The sequence below is a fragment of the Phyllostomus hastatus genome, unplaced genomic scaffold (assembly GCF_019186645.2).
Source record: "Phyllostomus hastatus isolate PE091 unplaced genomic scaffold, TTU_PhHast_1.1 phas_contig_948, whole genome shotgun sequence".
Classification (NCBI taxonomy): Eukaryota; Metazoa; Chordata; class Mammalia; order Chiroptera; family Phyllostomidae; genus Phyllostomus; species Phyllostomus hastatus.
Window position 1 is genome coordinate 5,074,017 of NW_025333993.1, and position 18,948 is coordinate 5,092,964.

Here is an 18,948-nt window from a genome sequence, read left to right on the forward strand (position 1 = left end):
TGAGGGGTGTGGGTTAGTGTAAACTAGCAAAATAAAATTTTCACTGAAATGTGTTTCCATGTGCTCACTTGCTGGGGTCTCAAAGGCTCTACTGAGGTTTCTGTGGCATTTATTATTTTCTAAAGGAAAGGTCTTGTCTGACTTAGTTATGAATGTATAGAATATCTTTTTTTATAAAATAGGAACTCTGACAATTGCTAATGTAATTTTAATTGTAGCCTACTGGAAGTTTTTTTTTTCCTGTTTATATATGGATTATGATTTTATCTTCATTCATTGAATTTGCAGGTGATGGAGAGGTAATTGAACAAATTATAAGCCTACAAACTAATGATAGTGGTGAAGGAAGCCCAGAATCCAGTGTTCTTGATGGGATGATAAGACAGTTGCAGCAGCAGCAAGATCAGAGAATGGGAGCTGGTCAGGATACTAGTCCAAATGGACTTCCAAATGGGGAAGAAACACCACGAAGAGGTAATAAATATGTGAGATATGTTTTACCTTAATATGGCTGGATTGAAATTGAAGAGTAAATGAAGTCATTGTCAGTTACACGTTATGTGAAAAGAAAAACTAAAGCAGTGTTTTTTTTTTTTTATAATTTAAGTACTAGTTTGGATAGCTTTATTAGATGTAGAGTTGATATGCTGACAAATGGACATTTGATTTTCAAGTACTGTGAAAGGTTTTATAAAGGAAAACTACATTTCTAGGTTTTCCTTGCTTTAAACACTTACAATTTTTTAAAAACTGAATTTAATTGGGACCTGGCCGGTGTGGCACAGTTGGTTGGAGCATCATCTCATAATGGAAAGGTTTTGGGTTTGTAGCCCAGTCTGGGCATATACCCAGGTTGTGGGTTCAGTCCCTGGTCTGGGCGCAGGCACCTGCAACCCCTGGATGCAAAGGATTCCCAGTCCAGGGGCCAATCCCCGTTGGGGCACCAGTCCCCATTCAGGTCTGGGCAGCAACCAATCAGTGCTTCTCTCATGTCTCTCGATGTTTCTCTCCCTTCCTCTCTCTCTGAAAGCAATAAGAAAAATGTCCTTGGGTGAGGAATTAAGGAAAACTGAATTGGGTAGAGCACTGGTTGTGTTTTGTGAATTAGGAGGCTTGAAGTGAATTTTCAGGGCCAAGTACTTGATATTGGAATATAGTAGTAAGTACATTAGTAGTGGAAATAATCTGGAGGAGGCTGATAATTGTTATGTAAATGAAATGTCACTCTTGGAGAGATAATTATGGAAGATTATTAGAGAAGCTTTGAGAAATGTCTCAAATGCCATAAAATCCCAGCAGTGCCACAAAGATAATATTGGTCATACCATACCTGCATGGCCACTTGGCCGTGAATTTCAATACCTTCTTTTTTGGCCGTCTTTCTACTTGTCTGTTTGTGAATTTGCTTTTTCTTTTATGTAGACTTTTAATTTTTATTTTGTAATGGCAAAATAATTTACTTCAAAGAAAGCTACTTTGGACAAATTAATTTATAGGTAGTAAAGGTATGCTTTTGTTTGTAGAAGGAAACTTTAACATGTATTTGCCAAGTTTACTCTATTTCCTGAGTCTCTGTTATTCAGTTCTGTCCTCTGGACAGTTTCTTCACAGGTGTCTCTGCCCTGTCACTCTTGGTCTGATCTGCCACGTAAGTGGTCTTTCGATTTTTATTTGCAGTGGCTATCAAGTCTAGAAGTTCTATTGATTCTCTTTAAAACCTCACTTTAAATTCAGTGATTTTTGCTTTAAATTTTACTTTTTTAATGTGTTTTATTGTTTTGGATCCTAGCTGCTCAGAATTGGGTCTGTCAGTCCTTTGTTTATGACCTACTCTTACCAGTTGTTTACATGAGGTTCTCTTTTATTTGTTTTAAATCATGTTGATAACCTACATCTGTTTATGTGAGATAGCAATTATTTCAAATCTTGTTTTGGTCCTTTCTTTGCCTTTTTAAAATACACTAAAAATACATTTGTATATGTATTACTAGAAAGCATTTGTTTTCAAACTTTATAAAAAGATTATTAGGTTATATATGCTCATGTGAGACTGACTTTTTTCACATGATGTTGTATCTTCAGATTGCTCCACTGTTGCATCAGGTTCAGTTTGACAGTTGTGTATTACTCCTTGTGTGACTATATCTAATTTATACATTCTCTCGGGCTTTTGAGTAGTTTTGACATTTTGCCAGTCATGAAGAGAAATAATATTAATAGTCCTGTATGGGTCTTGTTTACATTTGAAGGATTTTCTTTTAAATATTAATCTTAGAGTGAAATTGTTGCATATAGATATATTATGCCAAACTTGTCCACAGTGGTTGTAGGATATATATGAAGGGTGCTATTGATTAATTTCTCTGATATTTGGTGGGTTTCTTGATTTTTGGCATTCAGATGGGTGTCAAATGGTAATGCAGTCATAATTTGAAATTTAAAAAATTCACTAATGAAGTTGAATTTTTTGGCCATATTTTCTTTTTTCTTTATAAGTTATTTTATAGTATATATTTCTTATTGTCTGCAGTTCTTTGGATAGCCTAATTTTATATTGTCATGTATCTGTATTATATATTATTATGTATTATTTTGGATTTTGAGTTCGTCTGTAGTAGGAAATTATCATTCCTTTGGGAATGATGAGGGCTTTTCATTCCAGAATGGTTTAAATGATTCTGTAAGTTACCCAGGTTTATCACCAACCATCAGGCCCTTTTTTTCAGTGAAATATTTGTTTAATCTATGGTCTTACCTGTTTCAGAAGTCTCGTAAAACATTGAATTAAATATCCGACAGATTGCCTTTTACTGGTAAGAAAAAAATGATGTAAAAATCAGGCTACCCCAAAGACAGGTAGTAACTGTATATAGGGTAGTCTTGGTGGAAGGTGGCATTGAAATATGCAGGTTCCACCAGGACCACTTTGTATTTTACCTTACCTTCTTTGTGGGGTTTGGATCATTGGGTTTTTGGGGGATTGGCTTTGGGGGGATCTATTTCTCATTTGTAGATGTGCACCTGGTATAGGACAGAGGCCTTATTTCTGATGGTGTGAATGATGGTTGTTCTATAGTTTAGTTATAATTTTGATGTTATGTGAGGAGGTGAGCCATGTTTACCTATGCCTCCATCTTGATGGAAAGTTCTAGAATTTGTTTGTAGTTCTCCATTCAAAATTATTTGCTTAAACATCAGTACATCTTAATATAAATGTTTAATGCCATTTTAGTAGTTTAACCAATTTGATGCAGAGTGGTTCCTTTGGTAAACAGAATGCAGAACAGAAGAATGCAGAATTTATTTTACTTATGTGGATTTTACCCTAGGCCAGGAGAGCTGGCATGGCTTGAGTAGAATTTTATAGCCTCCAGCAGGAAAGGATATAGCCCCCCAATTTCTCTGGTGCATTTGTAGCAGGAGCCCTTTTCCCTGTGTTTTAAGAAAACAAACACTTGCCCAGGACTCCCTTCTCCCTCAGACAGGTCTGCATATTCTATGACTTGCACCTCCTGGCAGGTTGCCTTGCTTCCACTGCTCACCTGATCAGCTCTGCACAGGCTCAGAGCTCACTGTTGTCTGAGTTGCCCTTTCACCCACTCGCCCAGCTTCAGTTCGAGTGCTGCCAGCATTTCCCCACTTGGCAGTTTTGTGAATTTTTAATACCCGCTCTGGCTGCTGCCTGCCTGAGTGGCTTGGATTGATTATATTATCTCGGAGGTTACAGTTAATGGTGTTAGAGCTCTTGTTATAAAGCCACTGCAGTTTGAGGAGTCTGTCTTCAATGCTGATTTCTCCAAAAAGATGTGTTTTTAATGTGCACTTTTGAAGAAGGCAAGGTTTTTAGGAATGTAAATATAATGTAATAGAAAATGCCTGCACATTAAAAAATTTCAGAAAGTCTGGTAAAAATGGAAATTGAGGTTAGTAGTTAATGTTTGTTCTCTAGTCTATGTTTTGAGCTCAGTCACATGAAGATTTTTCAGACTTTTTTCTGTAGATTTTTGTTTTTGGTGTGTGTTTCAGAAGGACTGTATATGCTTATTACATGTTAAATGCATATAGATTGAATTTTGTTTTAGAATCATTTCTTGATAATTTTTTCCTAGGTTTTAGAAGACTAAGCTTAGATATCCAGTCCCCTCCAAATATTGGTCTGCGTCGTAGCGGACAAGTTGAAGGTGTTCGCCAGATGCACCAGAATGCTCCCCGTAGTCAGATTGCTACAGAGCGTGACCTGCAGGCCTGGAAACGGAGAGTGGTTGTGCCAGAGGTACCACTAGGCATATTTAGGTTTGTTTTAGGATATCTATTTACATTGTTTATAATCTATGAAAATATATCTATATGATTATTTACATATCTTAATCCATTAGTGGTACAAATAATCATGTAAATATATTTTAGTAATAGGTTGGAGTCTTTTAATTGTGGCAAGAAAATGTCAAACTTGTTCTCTAACTCTTTACTATGGTAAATTTTTTTATAACCAGTCTTGTTTCATCTACATCGTTTTGTCCAAAATATGTGAGTATAAATTTCAAATGATAAGGGATTATCTTAAAATATAACTATAATGCCATTATTATATTTTATAAACAATTTTCAATAAAACTATCTTAGTGTTTCAGTTTCAAATCATCTCATGTCATAAATGTTTTTAGTTCTTTTGTAAAATTTCATTTGTACGTTAGGAATAATTTTGTTAGAAGGCTCTTAAAATCTATATTTTTCGTGATTCTAGCAGGCATTGGTGCTCACTGCTTAGACTCATTATTTTATTAGGGATTAGAGTGATATTTCAACTCTATGAAGTCTTCATTTATTACTTTGAATATTTCTAAAAAAGAAATTTTCCCAAGTCTAATATTTGATAATTCAGTAGTATAGTTTGTATATATAAGACAGGATAGATGCTTGATTACTTGCTGTATTTGCCTTCAAAATAAAGATTTATTCTCTTTCATCTTTTAGTAATGGCCCAGTTTGTGTGTGTTTGTGTTTTTCACTGTATAAATCATACTGCTGTGATTTAGCTTATTCTGATATTCCTTATTGATATTTAAGTTTTCCTTTATCTGACCTGGGTCTCTTCAAATTGGCTTCCTAGTCCTTTTGAAATGAACGTAGCAGCCTTCCATTCTGTCCTTGCTGTTAGGCACGGCAAGATGTCATAGGTTTGTCTTGTGAATTTCTTGACCTAGACTTGGAATTAGTCTTTTCTCTTAAGCAGCCCCATTTTCTTTTAGTGAGAAATAATGTTTCATAATTATAGCCCAGGCAGTAAGTAGGGTCTTTCTGGTACTGAGTTGTTGAAGTAGAGGCAGCAAGTACTGTTTTTCATTAATATCTAAAATCTTTTCAATATTTTGTCATATTTGTGTCTCATAATAATACTTTGAAGATCATTTTGAAAAAGTATTTCCTTCATGTGTTTATTAGCAAGAGTTTCAGTGATTGGTAGAATAATATTGCATAATACTTATAAATTGTACAGTGAATTTGAGGTATTTGAAGTATATAATAAAATAGTGAAAAGCAAAATCTGAAATGGGGATAAGAAGTATAGCAAATCATTATCGTTTATGTAGAATGCTATAATTGAGCCTTACAATTGTGTCTGAGCTGTATAGTTGTTAGAACAGGAAGTGTCATTTCGGGATACTTTTTGTTGTCAAAACCATGGGAAGTAAACAGATATAAGGAGTGAAAGACCTGAAGAATGAGTCCCTAAAACGTTGAACAAGCATCTGTTCTCTTAACATAAAGGAAGACTGGAAGTAGTTTAAGTCTGGAATCATGGTTCTGGTTTATTAGGGACTCATGTGCCTTTGTTTCTGGTCTTCATCTTAGAGTATAGCTTTTAATCCTAAGGTCAGCTCAAAGTCCAAGATAGCATTTGTGATGGATGCTGAGATTTAGACCAGAAGAAGGAAGAGGAAAGACAGAAGGCAGATTCCTTTATTTAAGCAGCCTTAATGACCCCATGTGACATTTCTACTTATAACTCATTGACTAGAATGTCATCGTATGGCCATACAAAGCTACAGAAGAGGCTAGGTAATAGTTTCCATTTAGGGCAACATAGAGCCTAGATAAAAATTGAGATTGTTTCTAAGGAAGAAAGGGAGAATGGATTTTGAGAGTCAGCTGTCTGCCACAAAATAATTTTTTCAAAGAAGAGCACTGCTCTTTCTACTACTGTATTCTGCACATACATTGAGAGTTTATGAAGGAGATGCTGAGTGACAGAATAGTGGTCAGTGCCCCTGACAACAGCCCTTATAGTGGAGAAGAATGGCAAATGTCATGTGAGATTAGAGTGTCATTTGATAAGGATCAAGAGAGACTAAAACTTTGTTTTCTGCCTATAAAAGGAGTTTGTATCCATACTGAAAAATTGAGGTAGTAGATAGAAGTGAGAAGATAGATAACCCTTTTGTGCAGAAAGATGAGCACACTGTGTTGCTTCCTAGTAGAGAAATTCCGTTTGGGGCTATCGTTCAGGCATATCACTTGTCTTTATCCAATAATGGTAGAAATTCTGTTCATTCTAAAACCTTCTATAATATCACTTTTCATAGCTGAGTGATACTGGCAATTCATTAGGCTTGTAATTGTACTCACAGGTGATAGTTTTGCAGCCTAGATAGTTCCTTTGTTTTATTATTGATTGAGAATGAATGGTATGTAGTGTTTTATCAAAACAAATATGTGGTAGGAGTTTCATTTGGCTGCAAGTGAGAAACCTCATATAATTTCTTAAATACACATAAAAGTGGTGAAATTGACAACTTGTGAAGGGTTGAGTCTAATTTAGAATTTCCCTGTGGAAAGAATAATGTTTCACTGTCTTTTGAGCATGGGCTGCAGATGAAGCTTGAGAAAAAAGGTGGTTTCCTTAGAAACCAGTTTTTGCCCTTACAGCATTTGTGCTTGTACTCATTTGAGTGTCCAGTTATATCTTGGAGCATGACCAAGATGCCAGTTTTGAGTTTTTTTCTGGTGAGGTTTTAAAAAAGTGAACAAAAACAAAGCTGTGTATTAATAATGTTCAGATTGGAGAATGAAGACATTCATTCATTCTCTTAACCATGGGGAAGGAAAATAATAATCTGTCAGTACCTTCCTCCTGGTAGAAGGTCCCTTGCTTTGAAATTGGTCACAGTAACATTATAATGTTTCTTTTATATCATGTAAGTAAAATGTAGGTGATTAGAAGAAGTACTAACATTGCTATTCTGGTTTTCTACAAATTATAAAACATTCATTTTGAGTAGTTTGGAGGAGGATTCTGCTCCTACCCGTTCATTTGAGAAAGGCATTGCAATCTGGGAAAACTACAGGGACATTTTGAGTAGCTAATTTGAGAGATCCTGTTAGAGTTGGTCCTACTAGAGCCAATCAAAATACAAATAACCATTTCTGTGTAAAATATGAAAAATAGGCCTTCCTAGCTACTACTGAGATTTTATTTTTATTCATACTAAATTTCTAACATAAAATACAACTTGACTTAAGTTATGCTATAACTAGGTACTTGACTTAAGTTATGCTATAACTTTAGGTACTTAAGTTATGCTATAACTTTAGGTATTTCCTATATTAATTTAAAAAGTATATAAACTTATGATTTCTAGAATCACAGTGATTACTTTTCTCTGTTGATATCCTCTACTTATCTATCAGTTTAGTAACTAATATAACTGGGTTACTAACTTTGTAGGAAATTGGAAGACTTCAGAATAGAGAAAGGTGAAGAAGAAAGAAATCTTTATGTAATTGGGAGAAAAAAGAAGACTCTTCAGCTCTCACAAAAGGTAACCTAAATTCTGCTTTTCTTAGGAATGAGTAAATTAGAAATAAAACTGGAATTTATAGTTTTCTTTTCAGTGAGAATATTAGTAATTTTTACCTGAAGTAGAATAATGTATCTTGTTGAAAGCCTTCTGTTTGGGATTTAAAATGGTAGACATAAGGTTGTACAGCTGTTAGGAAGGAGTAATAATTTGAACAGTTAGGAAAAGTAGTCTAATACCTAATAGTGCTAATGGATTCTAGAAAATTACTGCCTAATGACCACTTAGGTCAAGAACTAGAACATTACCAGCCCTTTAAAAGCATTTTGTGTCCATTCCCAATCACTACACTCATTTCTCCCATAGGTAACCAGTTGTTTTACTTCTAAACTGTTGATTAGCTTTGTCTGTTTCTGAAGTTTATCCAAATCATGCATTTATAAACATTTTTAGATGTTACAGTGGTTGGTAATCCTTGAAACTCAAGACAATCTTATTCCTTAGCATTTAATTTTCTATTTAGAGTTTCTTGAACATCACATGAACAGCATTAACATTGAGTTCGTGGAAGATGCACACAATGTATGTAAGATTAGTGCTACCAAACTGGTGAAAAATAGTTGTGTATTTGCAGGATTTTCTCAGAATTCATCACAAGGATGGACTTTAGTGTTTGGGATTATTTTGTCTAATTGTTCATAGCCTAGTTAGGTATATAATGCCCTCAAACTAATTTAAAAAAATATGTATTTTGACAGATTGCTTGTTTTTCTGAGTAGTAATTTTTTTTAGGGCTTGTGTATTTCATTTTTATTTTTTAATAGTTTATTTTTTATTGTATTTTCCCCCTTACCATTTATCCCTCTTATATCCTCTTCTACCTGCACCAAACCCCTTCACTCCTCAAATCACCACACTGCTGTCCAAGTCCATGAGTTCTTTTTCCTTTTGATCCAACTGTTTTTATGTATTACCAGTAATGAAACTCATGAGTTTTTGCTTTAACATAAATTAGTACTGACAAATTAATGAAAACATAATTGATTTTGGAATCAGCCAGTGATATATCGAGATGTTGGTACACAGTACTGATTATCAAACAAAAGACACTAATATACTCTTATTGAGTGATTTCATATATGACTTTGGGGTTTGAGCAATATAGGTTGCTCCTCCCCCCTTTAAAATATATTCTGTTTGGCTGAATTTTAGAGTTTGATTATTTTGTTTTGATTAAAATATGATATTTTCCATGGGTGGGAATAGTGGAGGGAAAATGGAAACAATTGTACTTGAACAACAATAAAAAGAAAAAAAATACGATATTTTCAAAATTCAAGCAGAATTTAAAAGTACTGACAACAAATCATCCAAAAAATTAAAACTTGGACGTAACTAAGGTTAATATTGGAGGATAATTTCAGATATTTCTCTATACCTGTATATGCACAGAATGATATATTTCTCAAGGTTGGTTATGCCTCATAATATGTATTTTCACTTCTAAGATATATATTTCTAAAGTGATGAACTTTTTGAGTTGTTATTTCATTCATGGTGAACCAATTAACTGACAGTTTTATTTGGAAAATACTAAGCTAATGTGCCTAATTTAGCTTTGTGTTCCAAGTATCTCAGAACTACCAAGGTTGATTTAACAGCATATGGCAAAAATAAAATCTATTAAAGAATATTTTATTTTTTTCATCTATTATTATTATTTTTTTTTTTTGCCTTAAATCTTTTTGGAAATTTGAATGCCTGTTTTGTTGAAGATTGTACTTATTTTGGTGTTGATTTTCATCTGCCCGTTTTCTTCATGTTGCAGTCTGAGTCGGTGGTTTTGATGTCACAGTCTAGGCAGAGGACATGCAGGCGTAAATATCCAAATTACGGTAGAAGAAATGTTGGACGGATTGAGTTATCTTCTGGAAATGAGTCTTCAAGCTCTATAAGACATGTGAGTTTTAACTTTAAAATATACAAGATAATCTTAAATAATTTTTCTTAACTTTGACTCTACCCTGAAATTATATGAAAATCTACTATTCTTATTTTTTTGTTTTTAAAATAAAATAATTATTTATTTTTAGAGAGAGGGGAAGGGAGGGAGAACGGGAGGGAGAGAAACATCAATGTTTGGATGCTTCTCCTGCACCCCATGTTGGGAACGTGGCCCGTAACCCAGGCATGTGCCCTGACTGGGAATCAAACCAGCAACCCTTTGGTTTGCAGACCAGCACTCAATCCACTGAGCCATAGCAGCCAGGGCTGAAAATATACTATTCTGTAGAGATTAAGATGAAATTTCACATTTTGAATTTAAACAAAAATTATGCACAGCTTTGTTGAGATACTCATTATACTAGTGTACCATCCAGTAGTTTTTGTGTATTAACACAACAGTGCCATTATCACCACTATTTAATTTCAGAATACTTTTATTACCTCTAAAAAGAAACCCTATACTCCTCATTCCCATCATCCCCCAGCCCCTGGCAACCACTAATCTACTTTCAGTCTCTGTGGATTTGCCTGTTCTGGACATTGCATAGAAATGGAATAATATATGATTTTTTGACTGGATTTTTCACTTACCTGTAATATTTTCAGGGTTGATTCATATGTAGCATGTATGAATACTTGATTCTTTTTCATTGTCCAATATGTGAACATACCACATTTTCTTTATTCACTCATCTGCTGAGGGACATTTGTATTGTTTCCACTTTTGGCTATTAATGAACAATGCTTCTTACTACCATCCATGTGTGGGTTTTTGTTTGAACATAAGTTTTCAGTTCATTTTAGTATTTACCTATGAGTCATATGGTAACCCAATGTTTAAACCTATTGAGGAATTTCCAAACTCTCTTCCTAAATGGCTGCATATTTTATATTCCGTCAGTATTGTATGAGGGTTTCGGTTTCTCTCCATCTTTGCTAACACTTGTTATTGTCTGTCCTGATTTTAGCTGTCTTAGTGAGTGTGAACTGGTATTTCACTGAGGTTTTGGTTTGCATTTCCCTAATGACTGATGATGTTGAACATGTTTTCATGTGCTTATTTTCCATCTGTATATCTTTGGAAAGATTTCTGTGCAAATTTGTTGCTCTTTTTTTAGTTTGGTTATTTTTAATTGTTGTAAATGTTCTTTTGATATTCTGGATATAAGTCCTTTATTGAGTACATGACTTGCAAACATTTTCTCATTCAACAGTTTGTCTTTTCACTTCTTTGATGGTTTCTTTTGAAGTGCAAAAGTTTGACATCTGATGGAGTCCAGTTTATTTTTCCCTTAGTTGCTTTTACTGTTGTATCTAATCTCTTTCCTTGACTTTGAGTAATCGTATGTTAGTCACTGGTCTTCATTTTGATTTTCTTGGGAAACCAATATTTTTGGTAAAGTATATTTAAAAATTAATAATAGAATGTTAATATATTACTTAAGTAATATTTTGAGGAATGAAATGTTCCATATGGATGAATAATTTATTTTACTACTTTATAAAGCATTAGGATAATAGTGAACATACTGGGTTCTAGTTTAAACCCGAATTCTTCCACTTTAATAACTTGTTTAACCTTTCTGTACCACTGCCATGTCTGTGAAAGTAATTGGTAGTAGTGTGTCCTCAGAGGTGTGGTGAGAATTGATTTAAGGGAAGTGCTTAAAACAGTGCCTAATATCCAGTAATGTTACCTGCTGTTATCATTAAAACTGTTCATTGGCACGATTTGATCTTTTTCTGTCACCCTTTATTCCTTCATACCCTCTTCCACCTCCGCCCATCCTGCTTTCCCGCTGCCTCCACCACCACACTGTCGTCCCTGTCCCTGAGTTCTTTCTTTTTATTTTCACTCTTTTGCTCAGTCCCTTACCCCCAGTCCTCCCGTTAAATGGTCTTGCTTTAGATATTGTGAGACTATTTTATCATTTTATTGACTTCAAAAGATATTTCATGTTTTAGAACAGTTCATAGGATTTACAGAAAAATTGCACAGTAAGTACATCAAGTTCTCATACACTCCCTTGCTGCCCGAACACTGACTTGAATTACTGTGGTATCTGTGCTGCAGCTGATGAACCAAATCAGTTTTTCTGTGGTCATAAATAGTTTACTTTAGGGAGCAGTCCGTTGTGCAGTTCTGTGGGTGTTGACAAATGTATAATGTTGTGTATCAGAACAGTATTATACAGAAAAGTTTTACTGCCCTAAAGTCCCCCTGTGCTGTATACTCAGTCATACCACCCTCCCTGCTGAGCCACTCGTAACCACTAATCTTTTATTTATTTACTTTTCATCTTAAATTTATTATTTGCTTCACATTTTATTATGTCCTTTTTTTAAAAACTTTTTTCGATCATCTTTTTTATTGTTGTTCAAATACAGTTGTCTCCATTTTCCCACCACCACTTTCCCCTGCTCCACTCACCCTGGCCTCCCACCCTCAACCCTACCTCCCTTTGGCTTTGTCCGTGGGTCCTTTATACATGTTCCTTGATGACCCTTCCCCTTCTTCCCATCTCCCCTCTGGTTACTGTCAGTGTTCTTTGTTTCAATGTCTGTGGTTATATTTTGCTTGCTTGCTTGTTTTGTCGATTAGGTTCCTGTTATAGGTGAGATCATATGGTATTTGTCTGTCACTGCCTGGCTTGTTTCACTTAGCATAATGCTCTCCAGTTCCATCCATGCTGTTGCAAAGGGTAGGAGCTCCTTCTTTCTTTCTGCTGCATAGAATTCCATTGTGTAAATGTACCACAGTTTTTTGATCCACTCATTTACTGATGGGTGCCTAGGTTGCTTCCAGCACTTGGCTATTGTAAATAGCACTGCTATGAACATTGGGGTGCAAAGGTTCTTTTGAATGATCTTTTAACTGTTTCCATAGTTTTGACTTTTCCAGAATGTCATGTAGTTGGATTATATAACATGTAGCCTTTTCAGGTTAGCTACTCTTTAATGATAAGAGTTTATGTTTCCTTTTTGTCTTTTCATGACTTCTTAGCTCATTTCTTATTCATGTTAAAACTCTTGTCTGGATTTACCACAGTTTGTTTATCCATTCACCTACTGTTGGACATACTGGTTACTTCCAAGATTTGACAGTTATGAATAAAATTGCTGTAAACATCCATGTGCAGCCCTGGCTGGGTAGCTCAGTTGGTTGGAAGTATCATCCCAATATTCCAGGGTTGTAGGTTCAGTCCCTGGTCAGGCATGTGTAAGAATCAACCAATGAATGCATGTATGGGTGGAACAACAAATTGATGTTTCTCTCTTTCTTTCTCCCCTCCCCCTATTTCTCCTTCCTCTCCCTCCTTCTTCCTTTTCTTTCTTCCTCTTTCGAAAACTAATTTTTAAAAAATCTGTGTGCAGGTTATTGTGTGGACATAATTTTTCAGTATATTTGGAAAATACCAAAGAGCATGATTATTGGATCATATACTATAACCAGGGGTGTCAAACTCATTTTCACGGGGGGCCACATCAGCCTCACAGTTGCCTTCAAAGGGCCGAATGTCATTTTAGGACTGTATAAGTGCAACTACTCCTTAACTAGGGGCAAGGAGCTTGGTGCTGCCACTGGGTAGAAACAAGGTGCCGGGCCAAATAAACAAGGTGGAGGGCCGGATTCAGCCTATGGGCCTTGTGTTTGCCACCTGTGCTAAGCCCGTGTTTAGATTTGTACAAAACTGCCAAACTGTCCTCCAAAGTGTCTGTACTATTTTGCATTCCCATCAGCAGTGAATGAGAGTGGGTGAAGTGGGTGGAAGGAGTCAAGAGGTTCGAACATACAGTCATAAATAAGTCATGGGGGTATAATGTACACAGTGGTGACTATAGTTAATACTGTATTGCATATTTGAAAGTTGCTAAGAGAGTAAATCTTAAAAGGTCTTATTACAAGAAGAGAAATTCTGTATTGTGGATGTTAATCAGACTTATTGTGGTAAACATTTTGCAATATATACAAATAGCAAATCATTATGTTATATACCTAAAATGAATGTAATGTATGTCAATTATACTTCAGTTAATAAAATAGTTCTTTCTAACTTCATCTATAGATTCAACCATCCCAATAAAAATTCTAGCAAGATAATTTGGTGGATATTGACAGTGATTCTTAAATTTATAAGGAGAGGAAAAAGATCTAGAATAGCTGACAATACTGAAGAACAAGAAAGTTGGAGGACTGATACTACTTGACATTAAGATTTGCTATAAATCTACTGTTTTTGAGACAGTGTGGTATTGGTGAAGAATATACGAATAGACCAGTGGAACAGAATAAGAAACCTAGCAATAGACCAATGCAAATACAGTCAACTAGTCTTTGACAAAGGATCAAAGACAACTCAATGGACAAAGTATTTTCTTTTTCTTTTTTTTTTTTTAAGATTTTATTTATTTATTTTTAGAGAGGGAAGGGAGGGAGATAGAGAGAGAAACATCAATGTGTGGTTGCTGGGGGTCATGGCCTGCAACCCAGGCATGTGTCCTGACTGGGAATTGAACCTGCGACACTTTGATTCGCAGCCTGCGCTCAGTCCACTGAGCTACACCAGCCAGGGCTGACAAAGTACTTTCTTTTCAGCAAATGGTGCTGGAACAACTGGATATCCACATCCACATTAAAAAAAAAAGTTAATCTAGACACAGAACTTGCACAAAAATTAAACATGGATCATAAACTTAAAGCATAAAATTATAAAATTTCTAGAAGATAACGTGGTAAAATCTAGGTACCTTTGGGTACATTGCTGACTTTTTAGAAAATAGAATACCAAAAGCACTGATCTATGAAAGAAAAACTTGACAAGTTGCCCTTCATTGAGATTAAAATCTACTGCTCTGGGAAAGACTGTTAGGAGAATGAAAAGACAAGCTGCAGAATGGGATAAAATATCTGTGTAACTCCTATCTGATAAAGGACTTGTATTCAAAATATACCACAACTTCTTAAAACTTATCAGTAAGAAACTGCATTTAAAAATCGGCAAAAGATCTGACAGACACCCCTCAAAGAAGATATAAGATGACAAATAAGCATATAGAGAGGTGCTCGACATCCTATGCGCTAGGGAATTGAAAGTGAAACAATGGTGAGATGCCATGACGTACCTGTTACAGTGCCTGAAGTCCAAAACACTGAGAACATATACACAACTTTTTATTACCTTCACTCAGAGATCAAGATTTTTATTTTATTCTCCCCCCTCCCCCCACCAATTAGGAGACCTCCTGTGATCAGAGTGAAGGTTCTTGTTCTTCGGAAGAAGAAGAATGGAAAAGTGATAGAAGAAGTGAAAGTGACAGTGAAAGTTCAAGGTATCTGTTTTTGATTGTTTTGATCTTTTAAGCATTATAGTCATAGCCTTGGTTGGAACTGTATTTGGATGGCATGGGTTTGCAACTTTGGAACAGTTTACATTGAGTTTTTAATACATTTAAAAGGAGAAGGAAACTGGGTTAACAACTGTTTTTATAGGTAATACTTTGTCTATTTTTATTTGACTGTAAACACTTTAGCCAGGAGTGTAAAATATGTTTACTCAAAACATCGATTGTCTTTGGCTGCATTTATATAAAGAGTAGTATCCAGAGTATGTAGTAAAACGATTATTACATTCATTACTAGTTATTTTTTGTGTTTTGTTTACTTTTGATAACCAGATTTCATTGGACCAAGATGTTAACATCTATTTTTTTCATGATTGCGTGATCTCTTTTTAAATTTTTAAAAATTTATTGTTCAGTTACAGTTGTCCCACCCTTTTCCCCATTGCTCTCCGCTACCCCGTCCCCCCACTGAAACATGGAACGCGTCACGAATTTGCCTGTCACCCTTGCTCAGGGGCCATGCCAGTCTCTCGTTCCAATCTGAGTATATATGCTACAGAAGTGAGCACTTGTCTGTGTTTTATCTTGGTAAATGTCAATTTTGTTTTGACAGATGCTTAAGCCATATACCTGGACATAATTTTCTCTTCACAATGTATCCATCACCAAGTCTAGAAAATTTCCTTTTAAATATGACTCAAATAATCTCACTTCTGTTTCCACTGATACTGGGCTAGTCCATGTTGTCATACTATTCTTTCTGCTTGCTTTCTTGTCTAATTTTATCCCATTATGAGTAAGAGCTGAAGTGATTTTTAGAACACTTGTCTACTCTTAAGATTTTTTTTAATATTGTGACAAAATTTACCTAGCATAAAATTTACCATCTGAACCATTTTTAACCATACAGTTCAGTAGTGTTAAGTATATTCACAATGTTGTGCACCCAGTCTCCAGAACTCTCTTTATCTCGCACAACTAAAGCTGTATGTCCATTAAACAACAGTTCTCTGTCTTACCCCTGCCCCTGGCAACCCTCATTTTCCTTTCTATTTCTACATTCATTGTTTTTCAGTTCAGCTTTTCTCGGATGTTATCATATAAAGTAGATGCTCTTATATTTTCTCAAACACCTCTTTTTACAATAGAAAGCTTTTGGAAATGTGTTTGTGTGAGTGTGTTTTATCGAGCCTGTGAGGTAAGTGGTTGGCCAGTGACGGTCTCAATAGAGGCCTCCGTGTGTTTGCTGAAGCTGGTAGTGGATCTATATGGCTAGTATTCTGTGTCTCATTTCCCATTTGACTCTGCTTTTGCTCAGGGTAGGCGAGGAGTGGTCCCTTTCTTGGGTCTTCTGTCATAGCTGGGAAGGTCCCTTTCTTGGCAAGAAACTGACCTCTTAGCGCTTTCTGGTGGGGCTGTGTTTTCCTTGGGCTTCTCAGTGTGTTCACTAATGGTTTGTCAATCCAGTTAAAATTTCTAGTCTATTCCTGAGCCGCCTCTTTCTAGTGTGGAGCGCTACTTCCAGTTCTGTGTGAACACTACTGTTTTCATCACTACACTTTATTTTTTAAAAGGGGAATTGTTAGTTGGCTCTAGATGTTGTCTTCATGAGACCTTATTTATGTTATAATTTACAGAAATCCCTCAGGCTTACATTCTTTCCTAATTCCCAGTGTCTGTGAAGGTTTCTTTTTCACGATCTTTGATTGTTTCAGTATTTGTTGATGGAGAGGGCAGATCGTTCAAGTTGAAGGTTCTTGGAGGTCTTTTTTCTCCTCCTCATAGTCTCTCAAGGCTTAGACTCTGGTTTCCTACAGCTTAAAATGTTTTTCTTTTTTTAGTGACTCTTCATCTCAATATTCTGATTGGACAGCTGATGCAGGCATCAATTTGCAGCCTCCTTTAAGAACTTCATCTCGTCGGCGTATTACCCGATTTTGCAGTAGTTCAGAGGATGAAGTGTCTACTGAGAATTTATCTCCTCCTAAAAGGAGACAAAAGAGAAAGAAAGAAAATAAGCCCCCCAAAGAGGTAAGAAAAGTATATCTTTAGAAATAACATACATCTATAGTTTTATAGAGGTGTTTCTGTCCATATTTAAAATTAGAAATCTTTTTTAAATTGGAGCTCTTTTTTTCTGTTGACAGTGTTATGTCATCAGGAGTTAAATGTAAAAATGCAAACTTATTTATGGAAGAGCTACTTTGTTATTAAACTTCTCTTTCTAATCTGCTCTGAGTTGGACTTGGGGCTTAAGCCCTTCTAAATCTGAAACTGAAAGGGAAAGTTCTGTTTTGCTCAGGATCCTACCCTTACACATTTTTTCTATTAATTTCAACACCAGAAATATACTTCAAGGCATTTTAAGGATTTTTCTTGTTGTTTTGTCTGTTACTGCCATGTTTCCCATTTTCATTTGTTGTGTTCTCCCTTCATACTTTTCCTTCTAATTGTCATATCCCTATTCCTATGTGTATAGTGCGCGTGCTCCTGTTGTGCAGGTAGCTTTCATTCTATAATAATGCCATGTCTTTGTGTTAGTTATCTGTTTATTTTTAACATATCACCCTGAAACCCAGCTGTATAAAATAGCAAATGTGTACTTCATGTTTTGATGGGAAAGGAATTTGGGAGCTGATTAGCTAGGAAATTTGGGCTCATGAGGTTGCATAATCATTTGGCTGGGGTTGAAGTTGTCTGAAGGCTTGATCGGGGCTAGATAATCATCTTTGAAGCCCATTCATGTGGCAGCTGGCTGGTGGCCTCAGTTCTCCACTGCATGAGCCTCTCCATAGGGCAGCTTGAATGTCTTCAAAATGTGGAAGCTGTGTTCCCCAGAGCTAGTGACCCAAAAGTGTAAGCAAGGGGTATACTCATATGCTTTCTATTACCTAATCTTAACGTCACACATTGTCATTTCTGCTTTACTCTTTGTGTTAGAAACAAGTTGAGCCCATATTCAAGCAGAGGAGACTTTGGAGAGGACGAGTATCAATGAACTTGGGCCTTATTTGAAAATTGCCAGTATTAAATCCTCAAATCAAGAGGAGATTGCCTGTGCCTGTGATGATTAGTCTGTGGTGAAATTCAGAGTGGTGTCTCAGGCAGAGCAGGCTGTGTATTGAAGAGGATTTAGGGTGGAAATTAGTTCCTTTGCGTATAGCATGTCAAGTGTTATAACAATCTGTTAAATTCAGGAGATGCCAGAAAGTGCCAGGTAGATCTACAGTGCAGACTAGCGTGTGTCCCTGTGTGTGTTCAGGAACCAAACATGTATGGTTCAAAAACCAGTCATCAGGTGACTTGCAGTCAAGAGTCATCCTGAATGGTGACGTTTCTGTTATCTTTCAATTAAAGAGTATGTGCTGCTCCTTTATTTCCTACTAAACTCTGTTCTCTTCCTCTTGGCAGAATTTGCGGAGAATGACTCCATCAGAGCTTGCAAATATGGAACATTTGTATGAATTTCATCCTCCAGTTTGGATAACCGACACCACACTTCGAAGGTCTCCTTTTGTTCCGCAAATGGGTGATGAGGTGAGAGTAATAATAACATTTGAAAACTTGAATATGGAATATAAAATTAATGTTACTCTTATGTTTTTATTTTTATTTATTATATTTCAATTATCCTTTTGTAGGTAATATATTTTCGACAGGGTCATGAAGCTTATATTGAGGCTGTGAGAAGAAATAACATTTATGAACTGAACTGTAACAAAGAGCCATGGAGAAAAATGGATCTTAGGGTAAGATGATGGTATTATTAAACATTTAGCAAATATAGAATTGAATTACT

The 18,948-nt window shown here is 35.7% G+C and overlaps 1 protein-coding gene and 1 pseudogene across 2 annotated transcripts in view; one reads left to right on the top strand and one right to left on the bottom strand.

Annotated features, from left to right (window-relative positions):
- BRWD1 (bromodomain and WD repeat domain containing 1) overlaps positions 1-18,948 on the top strand; it is a 106,374-nt gene that overhangs the window by 41,211 nt on the left and 46,215 nt on the right. For both annotated transcript variants that reach the window (XM_045852455.1, XM_045852454.1), the window contains exons 18-25: positions 289-474; positions 4,110-4,293; positions 7,727-7,820; positions 9,628-9,759; positions 15,043-15,137; positions 16,991-17,180; positions 18,561-18,686; positions 18,791-18,898. In XM_045852455.1, coding sequence (XP_045708411.1) covers positions 289-474; positions 4,110-4,293; positions 7,727-7,820; positions 9,628-9,759; positions 15,043-15,137; positions 16,991-17,180; positions 18,561-18,686; positions 18,791-18,898 — 1,115 coding nt within the window. The remainder of the gene's footprint in view (positions 1-288; positions 475-4,109; positions 4,294-7,726; positions 7,821-9,627; positions 9,760-15,042; positions 15,138-16,990; positions 17,181-18,560; positions 18,687-18,790; positions 18,899-18,948) is intronic.
- Positions 15,619-15,718, bottom strand: LOC123828138 (annotated as a pseudogene).